The sequence below is a fragment of the Pteropus medius genome, unplaced genomic scaffold, assembly GCF_902729225.1.
Source record: "Pteropus medius unplaced genomic scaffold, Ma_sr-lr_union100, whole genome shotgun sequence".
NCBI classification, from domain to species: domain Eukaryota; kingdom Metazoa; phylum Chordata; class Mammalia; order Chiroptera; family Pteropodidae; genus Pteropus; species Pteropus medius.
In genome coordinates, this window is record NW_024340692.1 from 17,648,654 (window position 1) to 17,668,872 (window position 20,219).

A 20,219-nucleotide genomic window follows, 5' to 3' on the forward strand; every position below is an offset into this window, starting at 1 on the left:
CACTGAATTTTTATGGATGAATTTCAAAATTTGATTGGATACAATTTTTTTGTACTACAGGTATACTAATGAGAAAAAGGGAATTTATATGGAGGTTGAAATTTGAATTTCATATAGTTTTCATATGTCATAAAATATTCCTTTATTTCCAAACACTTAAAAATGAAAAATATATTCTTCGTCCGTTAGTCATATGAAAACAGGGTGGGCCATAGTTTGCTAGCCTCCCTATAGATATGTTTCTGTCTCCTTATCAAAAATGCCCCTTTACCTATTTTGATTGAGTTTCTGTTTATTACTACCAAATATTCTCCTCCCTAGTTTCATCTTACTCTACAGAAGCCTTCACTTGTCCTTACCTTCCCTAAAAGTCTTCATGTGCTCTTTCTTTAGCATGAAGATCCTGGCAGGGAGAAAGGCCTTGGGGGCTCTTTGTATAAAAGGAATTTTGGATAGCAAATTTTTTTTTGAAGTAGGTCTTTAAGAGGTAATATTCAAGTTGAAATTGGGCATAAAACTACTACCTGTGCAGGTATCAGGCTTCCTTTTGGAGCATAGCTGATGCTTGTGGGGGAAGCCTGGGTACTAGTCATGATAAGCAGCTCTGCATTCCTCACTTAAAGAAAGCTCTGCTTTCCTCACCTAACAACAGAAGGGGTTTTGATCCATTCTTTGGAGAGCTAGAAGCCCAAGGGCAGAGAGAGTAATCACTCCTCTTTGATTATCTCTAGTTTCTAGAGAGCAGCATCATCTTCCACAGATAAACTAGGTCAAGACACTTGTCTGCTCCCTCTCTGTCACTGTGGGACCCAGGACAAGGGTTTTGCCTTGATTGCACTGGGCTTGCTGGTCGCGCTTCTTCACACAATACCACTACCGTCTCTACCCTTCGCCCTGGAAGGCTTAAACTGTCTCACTCTCTCACACTGAGGCTTTTTCTTAGACTGTGGGCTGCTGGAACTGGGCTGAATCTGTCCTGTCCTTGTTTTCAGACTCTGATTCTCAGTCCCATGATTGCCCCTATGTTCTTTTGTTTGCTGGCTTCCTGTTGACTCCCACTTTCCCTCTCAGTATGGGTCACTAGTCTATTTTACCTTCCTGTTACTATAAACTTTGGCAACATGGCTAGACTTCACAAAATTCATAATATATTATTTGGAACCATGCATATCCTAGTAGGGCAGAAATACATCTTGATATAAATTGGTATACCAAAAATATGTTTTGGCATTCTACATAGTATCTAACATACACAGTTGGTTCATAAATCATAGGGTTATTCTGAGTAATAAAGAAGTTATTATTTATAAAGCACGTAGAACAGAACCTGGCACTTAATAAGAACAATATGGTTAAACAAACGTGAATATAAAGATTCTTATATTTATTAAGCCTATAAAATATTTCTACTTTAAATGTATAAATGATTCATAAAGATGAAAGCAAAATAAATGCATTTAATATGTTTAAACCAAAAGGATTCTCTGACAAATAAATAATTTGAAACATGCTTTTCCAAAGTTTAAATACTCTTTCATGCAGACCAATAATATGTTTAGGAAGCCCAATTTCTTTATGTAGTACCCAAAAGACTAAAACTTTGTTTTGGGTAGGTGACTTGTTGTATTGCTCCCCAGATGCCTTCTACTAGGGGCCTCTCCTCAATACTTCAGTCAGCTCGTTAAGTCTTTTGAGTTCTGTGGGTTGTACACAGATGTAAATGCCAAATAACAAAACCTATAAACAATAAACCGACTTCAAGTATGTTATATGCTAATAAGCTAACTTAGCTTTTTACTTGGTCAATGGGAAACAGTTATTCCCTTATGGCCAGAGAGCTCTGATTGAAATATTTTGCTAATAATGTTGGTGTATAACCAGGACATCTAAGCAACATTCCACATGAATCGTTTCCATGGAAAGCAAACAGCCAATCCCATGGGCTGTCAGGCAAGTATTACTTTCATAAAAGGAAAAAGCCAGCATTATTTTCTTTGGGGCTATTGTTTGCAGGCTGAATGTTTTTATGTAATTGATCTAGGTCTACAAGAAAACTCATCCAAACAAGGCTATAGTCTCTTTAGTCTCTGCTTTGTTCAAAACCCACATCAAAAGGCATTCCTTGCCTTCTCAAATGTAAGGTAATCAGAGAGATTCTAACTTATTTTACTTTATAATATTTTACCCACACTCTCCCATAATTGTGCCCGAATCTAGATCCACAGCCCATGCAATTTCCTTTGGCTTCTTGGCAGAATTAGTAAGCAGCAGAGCAGCCACGGGAAGTATGGATTGAAAAAACATGGAAAGGCCTAGCCTATAGTGCAGAGCAGAGCTGGGCGGGAGAGGTAGATAGCAGAAGAGAGGGTAATGTTGTTGCTGGTATGTATATTAATTTGCCTTTGCAAAATTACATTAAAAAATCTCTTTGCATCAGTTGAGGGAGACTGCAATTACTTTTCTTTGTCCCAAATGCAAAAAATTCTTTCCTTTTTGTAAGGGATGTTCTTTTTGACATATTCTCTGTGAGGAACTGCTACTCATCCTTCAGTTCCCAGATTCAAAGATAAGCCTTCTTCAGGCCTCTCTTTTTGAGCTCCACTAGGCGGAATTAACCATTCTCATTTGTGTGTTCTTACAGCATTTGCTTTTTAAAAAATCCCATGTCAATGAGTATGTACCTTATATATCTCTTGAAGTTTTCTCTCATGAATTATATGTTTGGGCATCTCTTTTCCCTATCAGGTTTATCTTTGTATTCTCAGCTTCTCATACAGTGCTCTACATGTAATAGTTCATCACGAAAATTTGGGGTACAGAAGAAAGGCAGGATACTGAAAGGCCATCAAGAATATCCTGATTTCTCATAGGTTAAATGACAATGTAGTTATTTCCACAGAAAATTTTAAATGTTTACGACATAAGTAATTTTCCTCAATCAACTGACCTGAGAGGTCCAGGGCACTCAGATTGGATTTAAATTCTCATGAAATTAGGAATTATGCCAAATGCTCAGTTTCTATGCTCATTGGTTTTCTTGTGGACTACTAAAATGACTTCCTGATTTTCCTGCCTCCACAGCAATCACCGCATAACTGCTAGTTATCATCCATAAACTATCTTCTCTGTAACAATCTTTAGTCTTTAGTGGGTTCCCATTGCTTATAGATAAAAGTACAAATTCTTTCACATGACAGACGAGGCTCCCATATTCTGGACTCAACCTTCATTTGCAGCTTCATCTCTCTCCAGAACTCTGTTCACTCTGATTCTGGTCTCGTCAGACTATCTTCACATTCTTCCATTTAGGATTAGGATTATTTTTACTTTCCTTTAGGCATCCTAATTTTCAGAGAGGAACAGCTCTCCTACTCCTGATTTTATGAGGAGGAATTTTTCCTAAGCACATTTTTGGGCTTTCTATGCTCTTTTACTCACTTGGATCTGGCAAATTTGAGAAAAAACTAGGTTTGCTCACTCAGCCTCACTTTTCTTCCTCCTGGCATCTGCCTGCTTGTAGAAAGCCTGAGATCACTGGGCTCCTCCAGGGGCCTTGCCCCCAAAGGTGTATGTGGTGGGATGGTGGAGGGTGAAGGCTCACCATGAGATTCTGTCTAATTCTTGAGAGTCACTAAGCCTACCTGGGCAATAGACTTAAAGCTGCACTTTTTAACTTGTCCTCCAACTGAAATGATATTTTGAGTTTCATCAAGCAATTCATTTATTTCTCAAATTGTTCAGAACTGGGAAGAGTTAGAGAAATGCTATTTATTTTGGCACCTTAGAGACGCCAACTCAATCTTCAAAGTGCATTTCAAATGTTACTAATTCTGGAGGCTCTTCCTAGTTCATTTAGGCAGTATTAATTATTCATTCTTTTGTAGTTCTGTTGTTGTTTTACATATATTTTGGCAGTTATTTTATTCTGCCTTATTTTAATGAAAGTTTGGTTCACCCCTCTTAGGCAACATTCTGGTTTTCATAGTGCCTCACTCTTAGAAAATAGTTCAAAAATGCTTGTGAAATAACGAAATTAAAATGTCCAATGCCTAAGATCTACACTTTAGGACTAATATACAGCTGAAGGGAAAGGAATAAATTGGTGGTTATAAAGGGACCTAGTGTCGTATCTCAATACTATTGATGTATACGACTGAAAGTGAAGATGAAAGCCTTTTAAGTGGCCACGAAATATCCTTTCACAGGCCTTAGTTACTGGGCCTTGGCAGTGGTCAGAGACCCAGAGAAGGACATACTGAGTGACGAGGGTGAGTGTTCACATTTCACTTGTCTATTTGGATTAAGTTTGGAAGAGTTCAGATTCTTAAGGACTTGAGCAGCCAATTTGGGTTCAGCTATCTTATACTTTTAAATCGAAGCCTTGTTATTTCTCAGAATTGGACCCAGCTGGAGACCCATGTCCCGGCCACTGGGGAAAAAGATGTAAACAAAGGTTTATATTCTTCCCCTTGCTGGAAGGATGTCCATGGATGCTATTACTTCCTTTAGTTGAAATGAATAGGGAACTATCTGACTGAAATGGAAACCTAAATTCTGTTCCCTCTGAGGTGATGAATATGTTTTGGCAGCTAAGGTGCTGTAGGTTAGGAGTGAGCTTCATTCGCCATCAAGTATACTAAAATAGCTTACAACTGTAATCATATAGGAGATAAAGGAAGGGCACTGATTATTTGAGATCTAGTAATGATATTTAATCCAATTTCTGACCAACAATTGGGAAAAGTGATACATTTTTATTTGATTATCTGGGCATCTTTTCCAAAAGATAACGTTAAGTCCAATGTGATCAAATCTTTACTGTGACTAAATCCTTAGTGAGAAATATAGGTGACAATGTGGTGAGAAACCTTCTTTCCTCTGATTTTAAATTCCCAAGCGGAGGGAGCTGCATTAGGGAGACACACCAGCGCCTTGTCCTTGCCTTATTCTTTTCCGCATGTAGAATTGAGTGACTTGATTAGCGGCTACTAATGTCTGAGTTTCTCAGTTGGATAGAACCTACTAAAAGTCTTTCATTTGGGAGGATTTAGCTTCCTTCTTCCTTTTCCCCTGTGGTCTGGTGCCAGTCTGTGATATTAGTAAAAGTATGTGTTCTGGACCCAAACTTCTCTGGTTGACTGTCTGGAGGATGAGATGGGTAGGTGAACCCATTTGGCCCTCACACTAACTCATTATCTCCAACAACATCATCATTGGTAAAAATAATATTTTGATCATCATCTGCCTGACTCCAGTGTCCAACCCCTGGTCAATATGAAACTTGTCCTGTCAAGAGTGAGGTATAATTTCTTGGGCTTCCTCAAGCTTCAACACCATGAACAGCAATACCATCATTTCTGTTTCTGGCTTCATTTTGCAGCAGCATCTAACAAACTTGAGCCTCTGAACTTACTTTTTAAGTGTAAATATTGTTTTATCTGAAAGACATTTTTTTTTCCTTGATGTCATAGCTCCTTATGAATTTCCGAGTTGCAGTGAAAGATCTCATGTAGTAAAGTCCACTGGGCCAATTGACTGTAGACAGTTTCTCCCTCCCTTAGGTGAAGGAGCAGTCGCTGAGCACTTACCAAGCAGGTACTGGGCACTCAGCTAGGTGGGGTGCATAGGCTTACTCAATCTGCTCAACAGCCCTGTGATAGAGATATCTTCATTTATAGTTAAATTAACTGAGACAGAGAGAGTAAATTGAATGTCTGAACTGAGTATAAACAGACATGTTAGAAAATGCAGGGCCTGCCGTCTGCTGGGTTGTCTCTCATCAGGGTGACCATATACTTTAATATACAACTACCAGGACACTTTTGCAAAGTGAAAGGGTTATCATTAATAGTTACTCTTGGATGACAGGTATAAACCAGAACTATTTAGTCCTGGACAAACCAATACATTTGGTCACTCTCTTGCATGTCTTAAGATGTTAGATTCATTTCTGGCAGATTTTAAAAATAGATGCCAACCTCAGATATTTAAAAAGTGGCCTGAGTTTTCTCACTGTGACTTTGTTGCATCTCTTCCTTGCTTAAAAGACCATGACTCACTGTTGCCCCTCTATGATTCCTGGGATCAGGTTTCTAGCTCCATCTAAACCACAGCTGTGCATTATCAGAGATATTCTTTCTTCTAGATACACAGAGGGATGAAGCTCCAGGGAAGGATTAGATCATTAGGCAAAGGAATATAGCAAGAACAATCTAGCAGCACCTGCATAAACCTTGTAGGGGGAAAAATCATCGATTCAAAGTTTTTCTCATGTTCTAGCATATCCATACTGGCGCTGGAAACAAATCCCTTCTACTTTCCTATAAATAAATGCCTCATTACGTTTTATCATTTAAGCATAGTGGGGTGCAGGATGTGGAATCAGGAGACAGTCATGGCCCAGGGGCATGCATTGAGTACTTTGGGTCCTTAATCACTGGGGGTGTTTAACCTCATTATCCTGCTCTGCCATGTTTGTGTGAAATAGCTACTTGGCTTATTCCTACTGCTGTCACCATGAATCATTTGATTACAATAATAAGTGCTAATACCATCATTCTAGAAAGTGGGCTATCCTAATGTGCTACATAAGAAAGTGACACTCTAAGGACTGCTCTCAAAATCCTGATTTTAATGTTCAAAGAACTAGTTTGTGCATTGAAAATTATCACAAGAAGGGTTTGAAGAAATGCCCATTTCAAGTTCTCAGCTCTTCTTATCAGTGTATGCTCTAGCACAGCAGCTCTCAAGTTCGACATACGTCAGAATCACCTAGAGGAGCGATTCAAATGCACACAGGTGGTCCCTGTCCGGAGCTTCTGATAAGTAGGTCTAGAATGGGACTCGATGATGTATATTTCTAACAAGTTCACAGGTAATTGTATTGCTTCTGGTCCATGGACCTCACTTTGGGAACCAATGCCCCGGCATAAAGCTGGAGTGAGAGCAGACTTCTGCCTGTGGAAAGAAGTTAAATCTAAAATGTGCTCCCTGGAATAAAATAAGATGAAAATCCATGGAGTGGGACTGAAATGCTCATGTTTCCAACAGTTTATTTTAAAGTCTAAAGCAGGAGTCAGCAAACTTTTTCTGTAAAAGATCAGATAGTAAATATTTTCAGACTTGCAGACCAGACAGTCTCTCGCAAGTGCTCGACTCTGCCACCGTAGCTCGAAAGCAGCCATAGACAGTACATAAAAGAATGAGCATGGATACAGCTGTGTTCTAATAAAGCTTTATTTATAAAGACAGATGGCACACTGGATTTGGTCCATGGGCCAGTTTGCCAAACTTTGGGTCTAACTAATGTGATCAAATCGATTCACATAAGGCAACATCTGTTAGTTTGCCAAGGCCAAGTATGCCTATGATCAATGAGAAACTAACCAAGTTGGAGACCTGTGTAAGCCAAGCACTGACACCTGTTCTAGTTGTACATGATTGATATAATATGCCCTTACTGGAATATATGCACTTTTCTTGTGATTCAGCTTCTAGAACCAACTGTTTTAAAAAGAATCCCTTGCCCCTTCTTCTTATTGCAATAGGAATTTCACTGCACTACTAGAAATTGCTAATCTATATTTAATATAGACTCTACTTGATGCTTTGCCTAAAGGTAAAGAATACCTTTTATGTGTAGCAGTATCATTTCTAGACTTGTTAATTAATTTATATTTTGTTTTACATTCTTTTTAATCTCTCCTTATTTCAAAAAGGGCACACTGTGCTGTCTTTTCTCAGAGGAAGCTTGCATTTTTGACCTGAAGATAAGCCTCCTCAATAGATTTTGTTAAAAACCTAAGCCACTAATGTCCTGACGGGGAAGAAGAGAAGGCAAGTCTCTTTGATGCGGAGAGGTGGGAGCAAGTGAGAGAGGGAGAAAATTCCCCAACTCTGGGAGAAGAAGGCACTCAGGACATCTCTGATGGTCAGTTTCCATGATCTCTTCTTGCTTGATCTGTCAGCGGCATTTGACACAGATGACCATTTCTTTCTCTTGGAATTATATTCTTCACTTGGCTTCGAAGATAGCACTCTCTCCTGGGTTCCCTCTTACCTCACCAGTTGTTCCTTATTCATCTCCTTTGCTGGCCCCTCCTCATCTCCCTGACCTCTGGCTCAGTTCTTGGTCCTCTTCTGTCCTGTTCTCACATATTCTCTTGGTGATCTCACCCACTCGCATGATTTCATATTCCATCTTTACACTGCCAACTCCATATTTATAATTCTAGACCAAATATCTCCACTGAAGTCCAGTCTCACATAACCGTGCCCCTCTCGACATCTCCACACATGCTATGAGACATCTCAAATATACGCAAAGCTGAGCTCCTGATATTGTCTCGTAGCTGTCATCCCCACCTCCACAGTCTTCTCCATCCTAATAAATGGTGACTCCATCTTCCAGCTGATCAGCCCAAAAAACTTGGAGTCATCCTTGACTTTTTTCCTCCCTCTCACACCCCACATCTAATTTAATGGTAGATCTTGCCTGCTCTACCTACAAATCATAGCCAGAATTTGACAACTTCTCACCTCCCCAACCCCTACTCTAAGCCACCACCAGCTTTGCCTAGATTACTGCCATTTTCTCTTAACTAGTATTTTTGCTTTCATCTCTACTCATGATTTACACTACTCTCAACTCAGAAGGTAAAACTATTCTGTGGAAACATATAAGACCACTCATTCCTTTGCTCAAAACTCTGTAAGCACCCATTTCACACGGAGTGAACGTGCAAGTAAAATGTCTTACGATCTTCGCTGGCCCTGGCCCTGATTCCCTCTCTGGCCTCCTTCCCTACTTCTTTCCTCGTTGCTCATTCCACATGTCCATACAGGTCTCCCGATGTTCTTCAACATCACCTGTTGTGCACATTCTCACCTCAGCATCTTTTTGTTGCTGTTTCCTCTTCCAGAAATGGTCTTCCCCAAGATATCACATAGCTTGCTCCTTTACTTCCTCTAAGTCTTTACTCAAATATTTCCTTTTCAGTGAGGCCTTCCCACCACTCTAAATTGTAGCTCCTTCCATGTACCCCCTTTTCTGCCTTCTCCGCTTTGTTTTTCTTCCTAGCACTTATCACTATTTAATACACTATATGTTTTACTTATTTTTTTTGTTGTTTTCTCTTACCCAAAAGCAAGCTCCATAAGGGTGGGATTAGCATAGGCACCTGGTCTGAGGGGGAGTATACCTTTTGTGAAGTATATTATTTATTTATTTTTTTTCTCTTACCCAAAAGCAAGCTCCATAAGGGTGGGATTAGCATAGGCACCTGGTCTGAGGGGGAGTATACCTGTTGTGAAGTATACCTTGGGGTGCTAAACCTGAGGCTGCTGCACCCTGGGCACCCGTGATATCAGGTACAGCAAAGATCCCCCTTGCTTTACTCAAAGCCTTCTGCTTGGGAGAGACTAAGCAGGCTTGGACAGTTACTGTATCAGTGGTAACCTTGACTAAGGGCAGTTGAGCTACTTTTTTAATTTTCCAGGTTTACTGTAAGCAAGAGAGAAGCTAGGTTAGAGAGAAGCTAGGTTAGAGAGAAGTGGGGGAAAGAGGAGGAGGTGCTGTTGGAGAGAGGAGGTAGAGAGAGGGAGGCAGGAGAGAGAGAGAGAGATGGAAGGGAGCGAGGGAAGAAATGAGAGGGGAGAGACAGAGAGATTGGTGGCGGAGAGGAGATAGAGAGAAAAAGGAAAAGAGAGGAGGGGACAGGAGACAGAAAGATATGGTAAGAGAGGGGAGAAAGAGGGAAAGAAAGGGAGAGAAATAAAGGGAGAGAGAAAGATAGAGAGAGTAGGAGATAGGGTGGGTGGAGGGGAGAGAGAAAGAGAAATAGACCTAATAAAGATTAAGATTGAATTGATGGAAAGGGGCTGAGAATCAGATTTATTTGGATTAATAAATCTGATTCTCAGCCCCTTTACTATATGACATTTCCTACATACCTAAATTTCTGAATAAATTTATGCTCACTACCATGATTCTGACTACTTGAATAATGGAAACAAATAAATTAACAGAACAAAACAAACCCTGCTCCATGCATACCAAGCAAATAGAATCTAAGAATGGATAGACAAGGATGAACTGAACTTTTTACTTTTCCCCAAACTCCTGAAGCAGGCACACCGTACTTAATTGCCTCTGCCTTCAGAATCTCTCCCATGATTTCATAATAAGTTTTTATGTGCACTCAAGTCAGTATGCACTTCCTGTGTTCTTCCTCTGGGTGGAAGAAATGCTGCTAATGAGGAAGGATTCAGCTCAGATTTGTGTGATGACCAGAAAAGCTGACTCTTCAATCCTTACTCCCCCTCCACGCCACCTCCTGCCGTTTTAGCAGAGGTACATGTTTTTTCACCCTGACTGATTCCAGCAGGAATTGTCCACAGAGCCCCATGTGGACCCAGAGATGTGGAGGCTCGTTAGCCAAAGAGAACTGTTGATTCCTCTGCCTGAGATTATGACTTCAGTGCCTGCCTGCAGGGTTGTGGCATGTGGAACGCCATGCAGCTTCTGAAATCTGGCCTTTTCACAGAGTGGGGATCCCTGTTCAGTGAGGAGAAGAGCTGCTTATTTGTTTCAGCTATCAATGCCAAAAAAGAAAAAAAAAAAAAATCAGCTGTTTGCTTATTTGGGCAGTAATACGGCACACCATCTCTATTATTCTACTTTTTCTCAAGGGTTAATGATCTTTAGCTAAAGGTTCAAAGTTAAAAGATTTTTATTTTATAAAATATATGAAAACTCTATTAGTGACATCTTGGGAGCACTATTCCTAGTCATTGTGCAAGCCTATATGAATTACATTTCAGTTTTACATCCATTAGTTTTAATGGTCTGAAATGTGCCAAATAAGTTTTTGAAGGGATGAGCAAATTATTTTCCATCCTAGGAAGAGACTTTGAAGAATTCTATGATAAATTTGCTGCCCTTATCCATCTCAAGTGAATTAAAATTTCAGCCCACTTTTTAAAAGATCCCTAGAGAATGAGATAGCTTATCTTCTCTAAATATATCCCACTGTAAAATTGTTGATTATAGCAGAAAAGTACTCAGCCAGCACAAGTTTTCCCATTAATTTTATGTTTGTCTAACTTTTCAATGTTAGCTATGCATTTCTCTTAAGTGGGTTGATCCTAATCTAGACTGAAAAGCAGCCATGGCCAATTATCATTTTAAATAAGTGAGAAAAAGTCAATAAGTACTTCTTTTTCTCCATAAATAAAAATAATGAAGCCATGATGGCATTAGCATCTACTATATATATATATATATATATATATATACATATACATACATACACACACATATGTATATATGTAGATATATTCGTATTCTTAGACTCTCTAAATTCATAAGATAGAAATATTTTAACAATCTCAGTTCAACAGGAACAGTCATTTCCCAGGGTAAATGCTTTCATACCCATGACAGTTAGAAGCATGCCTGGTGGTCTTTCCCTGTACGTGTCCCTATTTATTTACCTTCCCTGAGTCTTTCTAAGTATTATTGTTTTATTAGTTGTCCTTCCTTTATAGCTTTTTAATATCTAAGCTTTTCTATTATATTTTTATGTCAAGCTGGAAACCAGAGCTAAAAATGAGGCCAGAAAACCAAATATTGATGTTTACAATAATAATTTATTGGGCACCTACCTGCATGTGCCAGGCACTGTGCTTGGTTTTGCAGGATGAAAAAATGAGTAAGACTCAGCCTCTACTCACAAGGAGCTCACAATCTACAGGTGATGGGGGCAGTGCAGGTAGGTAGACAGATAACCACTCTACCAAAATAGGCAATGCTATGACAGAAGTTTACCCATAGTGCTATGGGAACATGGAGAATATGGTGAATAACTGATCCTAGGTGTGCGTGTGTCGCGGGTTTCTGGTAAGTTTTCATGTAAGAGATTTTTCATCTGAGACTTGGAGTGTAGTTTTTGGGAGTAAGTACAGCAGGGAGGCTGGAATTTCACCAAATATCAAAACAGGACAAAACACATCTGACGGTATGTCATTCAAGGGAATGGGTGAAACATAAGGTCCACATGCACTATGGAAGGAGAAGATGCTAGAAAAACAAGAGATAAAAAGATATAGAAGGTCTTTAAGTAGTGAAACAAGGAAGAGATTGGGTCTTGGCAAGAAGGATTATGTTCCTCATGAGAGGAGCCTATTAGATCTGACCAGCAAAGTAAATTTTGCTGACTTTGAGACCAACTAAATGCCAGTCAAATGTCTGCAACCCAAATCTTTCTAATCTGAAAGAAGATCTCAGCATTCTTCCCTGCATGTAAATGAGCCTAGGAAATCTTATCAGAATTGTGGATAGTTCCTCTGTTCAGATTCATTTGTTTACAGAACAGTCCCAGTCCCTGAACAATTAATTTTAATGTGGAAAAGGCTCTTTCCTAAAAAAGAGAGAGAGAGCTCCTAGCTTGAACTGAAAAATGAGTCAGATAAACAAGACAGGCAAACACCAAGAAACAGGTTTCACTAAAATTTGTTCTATTCTCCCAACATTATTCTTTTGACTTCATTATTATCTTGATTGACAAAGTGATTTTTTTGTTAACAAGCATGCCAAACATCCCAGTGACACAGCCAACTTGTGATAAGACAGTTCCTAAGATGATGAGAGAGCATATGGTTAAACTGTGCTATCTTCTTCACACAACCTATTATTAGAGGGAAAATTATCTAAAAGGCAGAGGAAACTTTGAATAGCATGTTCAGTTGAAAGCATCTGAAAAATGACAAGTCATGACAGTCCAAAGTTAACTGATCATGAATTTGGTATTTGTATTTTGAATGGTCTTGTACTTGATTGGTTGAGTCTACCGGTAGTACCAAGTATGAATGATTGGACTGAACAAGTTAGAACATCCACAAATGCAATGATATGTTTCTGATGTACATGTAACCTGCCCAGAGGAAGTTTAACTTCATTCTCAGGTCATGTGGTTTGAACCCAGTGAATATAAATTCACTGCTTCCTACTTCCAGGGCTCTCTAGATGAAGTTCTACTATGACCTTTAACTTATAGAGTTGTTAATCTCATGGAATAGTTATGGGCTCAGTGATGGAACATCTCATGTTATGGTTACCCCAATGCATTTGATGATGGTACAATGATCAAAAAGATGCCAGTGATGACAATTGAACGTCCCTTTGCCTTCCCAGCCTCCTTCATATATTCTCAGGCATAGGATGACAAAGGGAAGTCCACGAGTCACATGAAGAAAGACTGTAGCCATGGATACAGGATCAGGAGCTCCTTTGTCTGTCTCCACCCCCACCCTCCATGTCATCACCCAGTCGTACTTCCCCCTTGTGCTGTTCTTGTGAATTCCTCCATCATCTCGTCGCTAACTGCCATCCTCTACCCAAAGTTCTGCCAATGGCTAATTCCAACTAAATCAATGCTCAAACCAATGCTCAAACGCATAGCGTTTGAGTTCAAATAGTTGTTGAATGAAATAATGACCTCCGAATCCTCCAAGGTAACAGGATTTTAGGGGAGTGTCTTTTCAAAAGAAAAAATGCTTCTTTGTGTGGGGTGAAAAAAGCAAGAGTTTTAGATTCACATTAGCCTAGGTTTGTACCTAGGAAGATAATAATTTTTATCTTGAACGTTTTTGTGAGTATTAAGAGAGATAGTGTGTATGAAAATACCTAGCATAGTGCCTGGAACATACTAAAACCTCATAAAATGCTCATTTCCCTCCTCTGTGTCTAATGTGGTATTTTAGGATAATAAGTAATAGGGAGTAACTAATCTCTGATGCAGTTGGTTATCTTAGATGGGATAGAGATAAAAAGCAGTCACAGGAAAGAATATTGTTAGGAATTTTTAGAGAAAATGAATGTTTCTATGGTTAATTTTCTTGGTTGGGGTTTAAGAAGAAACTTTTGTCCATTAATTATACTTACCAATTTGGTCTAATTGGCAACTACCCCAAAATGAATAAAACAAGCGGGAGTCAAGAGAGAAAAACGGCAGGCATCCTGTCAAAAAATAAAATCTTTGAAATTTCTACAACCCAATGGTCAGATACACATTTTATTAGAGACTGATCGCCTAATTTAAATAATTTTATACATGTGATGGCAACTCAAGTTGCACATTCAGACTTAAGCAAAGCACCAAATGGCCCTTCTATACCAGCTATATCTTATCCTATCACTCCTTTGATTAAACATGTCCTTAAAATCAACATCGCCTTTGCTGGAGGAAGTATCCTTCATTATATGTTTCAGCCCAGGTGACTGTCCTGGTAACGAAAGGGTTAAGTGAATTAATTCATGTTAGCTGCTTGCAATAATGCTTAGCACTTAGTCAATTCCTCAAGATATGTTAGTTGTTGTTATACTAATTATAATAATTATGAATCTTTCAAATCTGTGTTTTCCAAGACTGAATAAGAACCAGATTCCCCTCTCCATTCTTTTAAAAATATTTCTAATTTCTGGAGATAAATGTCCTATTCTCAGGTGATTGGATACTTTTGACCTAAAAGAAGTGCTTTTTCAGAGGCTAATGTGCTCAACTGAAACCAATGTCATCATGTCATTCAATATATGTAATATTATTTACTGAAGAGATCACCACATTTCCTTCCATTCTCTCATTGGCCAAGAAAATGACTAATTAGACAGATAGATAAATAGATATAGTCATATATATATAATATCTATCTGTCATATATATCTATGTCATCTTTCATTCTATATATGTACATATCTATCTTTAAAAAAGTCATGAAAGCCATTTCATTATAATAGATTTCCTACCAATTTGTCTATTCTATCCCTAATTGAGAGATGAATTTAATAATAAAACATGTCTCTGGAGTTGTTAACTGACTAAACAAGCTAGCTTTGGGCTAGACGACTCAGGCAGTATCTCATTTCAAATGTAGGAGAATCCTCTGAGCATGAGCAGCTCTGCCCTGACCTTTTTTGTTCCTTCCCTAGAAACATTTATGGAGGGCTTCAGATCCTCGAGTTAGGTTTTCTGGCCCTAGCTCCCTAGGATAAAGCCAAACTCGTAGAGCAGCCTCAACGTGTAGCAGTTGGCAGCTGGTGGTTGGGTAGGGGGTAGCTGGTTGGTGAAAGGCATAGTAGGTTCACACCCCACTGTTCATAAAATATCGCTTGGTAATTCCTCACTGCCCAGAACCTGGCAGAGCTGCCTTTGCATAAAATGTATTCACTGGGGGAAAGTATAAAGCGATATCTCTCAAAGCACAAAATATAAGGTTGGTTCCTCTAGATTCTCAATAGTTTGCAAAATAACAAGCCAAGTTTAATTACTATATATTTTCTGGAAAGTTACTAATTAGCATGTTCCTGAGAACATAAATTCAGCTTGGGAGCACACGCCTCCCTAGGCTGCTCTACCACTGTGTACGACAATTAGACTGCTTACTAAACACTATGAGCAAAGCCTCAAATAGACAACAACACAAACCCTACTGGAAACGTAGCACAAGCATTTGTTTATGGAATCAAGCCCAAAATTGGATTAGCTATGTCCTCCCTGCAGAGTGAACGGCACGCTGGCATTTTCAGTTTATTTCTTTTATCCCTCCAGTTACCAAATCCTAATGAGCAAAAGTTAAAATGACATTTTAGTGAAGATCAACTAGATTGTTGAAGATTTGTTACAGGGTTAAAAATGAAGATGTCTGGATATCAGGTATCTATTGATTGTGACCCCAAATGCCTTGATAGTTCCTTAACTACCCTTCGGGACGGAGTGAAGAAAACAATCTCAAGGGGAAAAATGAGGGAATAAAGGCCTGAGGATTTTGCATCAAATAAGCCTGATGCTCTAAGTAGTAACTCTAAGTAGCATGGAAAACCTTTTTTTATTTTAATTTTCCTTGTGCTGTGTTACATAGAATAAAAAAAAAAAAGCCTCCTAAACTAAGATAGTGACAATGATGAGCAAAGAGCTGCAGACTAGAAATGTGAAGTCCTGAGTTCAGATAAAAGCCATGCCACTTAATTCACTGTGCAAGTTTAGGGAGGACACTGACCTTTCCCAAGTGGGCTTTTCTATCTGGAAGATAAAGGCATTGAACTGGTGAAAAAAAAATACATATATATATATTTAGTGATAATGTATAGATACAGAGATACACCTATATCTATAAAGATATATCTCTATTTCTATATCTATAATAAATACATAATATCCCACTTATCATATTATTCTATAGTTTATCTTCACATTGCCCTATTAAGAAGAGTTGATCAAGGGAAATGGTGAAACATATATACCTTTTCCTTATCATTCTAATAATTGTATTTCCTAAAAAATTAACCCTAGTTCACATGTGATCTTTATTTATATTTGCAGCTGAAATTTTGCTTATTCAGAGAGGACAAATAATTTGATAAAAATAAATTTAATTAGACCCTATGCTGTTCACTAAATTTCTGGATGTCGAAACTTTTCACTTGCACTGCTTGCAATCATTACCTACATTCTACTTATCAAGATTTTCCTTAAAACACTTTGGCCACATACCCCCATGAATATTCCACCAAGATATGGTCTATGTCTGAATTCTCATTGTACTTCATATCATTAAAGGGCATTTAACACTTGGTGCTTTATAATGTGGGTCTTTGCATACCGAGAGGCAATAGAGCACAGCGAATGAACGCAGGTGGACATCTTGGGACTTCCATGTATTAGCAATCTGACCTTGGGGGCTATTGCTTGACCTTTCTGCGCCTCAGTTTTTTTATTGGTCAGTAGGGATAATAATAATGGTACCCACTTCATAAGTTGTTATACGGATGAATTCAGTTATTTCTTGTAAAGTGTTTAGAATAGCACTCAGTAAAGATTACTTATTGCTATGGCTTATTTATCTTGCAGCCCCTTGCTTTGTATATTGTAGGTGCCCAAGCAAACACTGGTAGAGTAACAGAAGTATTGTCAAGGGAAAATAGAACAGAGAGAGCAATTACTACTTATTTTAAATGACAGATATTTCGAGTCCTCATTTTGTCACATTTTGAAAAGCTGAAGAACTCTGACATGTATTTTGGCTCCCTATGAAGCATCTTAAAAGTATAGAGGAATAAAGAAACAGTGGGAGCCACTGTTTCTGCAGTGAGCATTACAGACAATCTTCAACATGAAACAGCTGTTGAATGAGCTGTTGAGTAAGACAGCTCCATCACAGAGAGTAGGACCTAGGGAGCAGGGAGCCAGACTTTGGGGTGCCCAGAAGCATGATGAAGGGAAAACGAACAATTCTAACTCTACTTGACTGTACTTCTGGTATAGATACAAAAGTAGGAAATATTTTGGTAGCTCCATTATACTAGCCTACCTGGTTATGGCTAAGGATTGGGAATAAATTTAGGTTGTTTCGTCATTCACCGACTCCTAATAGGGAAGATGATCTTGCTTTGAGTTCGGTTATTATCCAGTGTAAGCATCAAACCTGTTACATTGGTTTCATAATTTTTATGCACATACTTTATGTAGGATTTGAGAATATTATTCTCTATGGTATGTGCTTAACCAGCCTCTCCACTTAGGTTTTCTGAGTCAACCCTTTTGTCTTAGAAGGAGCGGAGAATTGCCAGCAGACTGAGCGAGAGGAAACAAGGAATGCCAAACACAGCTGTGCTGGTTCCTCACCCACAGGTCAAGAAGAATGCACATACACTTGGAGGAGGAAGGCACCAAACTCCTAGATTACAGGAATAGGCTGACTACTTCCAAAGATTTCTTTCCCCCCCGCTTCCTTTTCCTTCTATCCCTCCCTTCTTCATTGCTTTTCTTCTTTCCTTTCATCCTTCTCACTCCATCCCTTTTTCTTCTCTCTCTCTCTCACTCTTTCTCCTTCTTGTAAAAACAATGTTTGCTCATGGTTAAAAAAAAAAAAATGAGAAGTTTTTTCAAGGTATAAGTAGAAAGTGTCAATTCTTATCTTACCTCTCCCACCTAAAGTCTCATTCCCTAGAAGCTGTAACTAACAATTGTTCACCTGTGTCCTTTCAGATATTTTATACCTATGCATGTATATGTATATATACATGTCTAATTTTAAAAGCACAAATGTGACCATAAACACACAGTTCTGCTATTGTACAAAAGGTTTTTAACTTTAGAAAAGGAAAAAAATATTACCCTTGTATATCTTTCCCAAACAGAGCTATTGCATTATTTATAATAACTTTGAGGTATTTTGCTGTATGTCTACATATAACATAATTAGTCAATCATTGGTGAATCTTTGGGTTATTTCCATGTTTATTACTGTAAACAATATTGCAATAAATGTGCACAGAATAAATTCCTAGTAGTAAAATCACATTTAAAATTTAATATTTACACACACACCAGCACATATTTCCGTAGATTACATTTATTGACACTAGACATTTTTAAACTTTGTGTTTTGCCAGTCTGATAGGTTAAAAACCATTTCATTGTTCTCTTAATTTTCATTTCTTTAATTTTGAGTGAGGCTGAGCATTTGTATTTTCTTCCCTGTTCTTTCTGTTGATATATTTTGTCCATTTTCTTACAGGACTTTCTTTTTTGGATTTATAGATGCTCTTTGATTATTACAGAAATAAGCCTTTTGTTATGGTAGCAAATCTTTTCTCTGCTTTGCCATTTGTTTATCGAATTTCTTTACAGTATGTGCTAATGGAGTTTCTAAACTTTGAATCTATTTTCCACAGAAACAGCTTGTGGAATAAAAAAGTCACAATAACTCTAAGTTTGCTATTATAAAAAGATTAAGGAAAAATATACTAGGCAAGGCAGAAAAAAGGCAAAGAAACTCTCCTACATATGGAGTATCCAGAGAGAAAAGGTGAGGTTTATTTTCAAAGTGCTTGCCTGTGGTTTCACTAAATCCGTAAGGCAATAGATCCTCTAGACTTTATTCACTTAGAAAGATAGAAGGGGAATTCCAACTGTCTTAAAGCTCCACCTTTAAAGTTTCATTGAATAACAGGAGCTACAATTAAAAAAATTAACCAAGGTTGGATCAATAACCACACGTGTTTCTTGGTCTCTAAACAAGGTGACCCAATTCACCGTCTGTTAAGAGCAGCACTACTAATTAATCTTAATAACTGCCAGTGTCAGCAAATACTCTCAGTTATATATTTCCTGGCATTCAGAAGATTTCAAGAGTGCTTCAGGGGTACCTTGCCGAATTATTAGTTATCACTTAGGGGTTATTAAAATGTAGGAATGTCAGATTGGATAATTGGTATAAGAAAGCTTCAAATCCCTCTCGAACTCATCTGCTCATCAGGTCTTGTCAAACATTCACTCAACAAAGTTGGAAGATGGGCCACTCTTATTTCCAAAGTCCAGTTACAATCTTTCCTTCTCAGGATGGATCTGAGAGGCTGACCAACCTCCATTCTATTGCGTGTTATTGACATTAAAGTCACGCACAGGTCCAGGATTTACCTTTGAAACATTAATATTAACAGGACAGTGTCGTAGAAGCATAGTGTCTGTTCTATTCATTTTTAATATTTTGGGATTTAAAATGTTATCAAATGATGTGTAACAAAATACGTGGCTAAGAATCCATTATGAAATGTACATGCATTATACATAGATGGCATATGCAAGTACTTTGAGGATAAGGGGATTCTGTTTGAGTTAGCTTAAAAAGTTAACTAAACCGGGATGGTATAAAAAAAAAATCTATATAATTTTAGACAGCTTGTCTCAATCTGATTCCCAGGGGAAATGTTAATTTCCAAAGCTAAGGCAAGACTCTTTAACTATATATCACTAAAAAACTCACAGGTGAAGAGTGACACGGCAAAATATGAAGCATATGCTACAGGAGCTATTTATGGACAAGGTTTCTCAATGAACATATTGGAACATATAGGTATATCTTATTTATGAATGACAGATACATTTTATCTCATGTGCCAACTCCAATCACTTCTTAATAACCATCTGGAATGCTATGCTGAAAAGGCGGAGTATAAAAACTACTAGTTGTACCCCAATATCTATTCTTCCCTTCCTTCATAGTAGTAGAATTTAGCCAGCTATGTGTTTGCTCAGGATAAAGACTACAATTTCGAACCCCTTTTTAGTTAGGTGGGAATACGTATCTAAATATTGGCACACAGGATATAAGCCAAAATGGTGCCTATGGCTTTCTTATTGTGCTTTTTAAAGAAAGGGTTA

The 20,219-nt window shown here is 38.2% G+C and overlaps 1 protein-coding gene across 22 annotated transcripts in view; it reads right to left on the reverse strand.

Moving 5' to 3' along the window:
• The window catches only part of TRPM3 (transient receptor potential cation channel subfamily M member 3), a 263,502-nt gene that overhangs the window by 193,713 nt on the left and 49,570 nt on the right, over positions 1 to 20,219 (reverse strand). For 11 of the 22 annotated variants that reach the window (XM_039839330.1, XM_039838630.1, XM_039838556.1 and 8 more), the window contains one exon: positions 13,943 to 14,017. The exons of the other annotated variants lie outside the window; for them this stretch is intronic. In XM_039839330.1, coding sequence (XP_039695264.1) covers positions 13,943 to 14,017 — 75 coding nt within the window. The remainder of the gene's footprint in view (positions 1 to 13,942; positions 14,018 to 20,219) is intronic. 22 annotated transcript variants of the gene reach the window in all.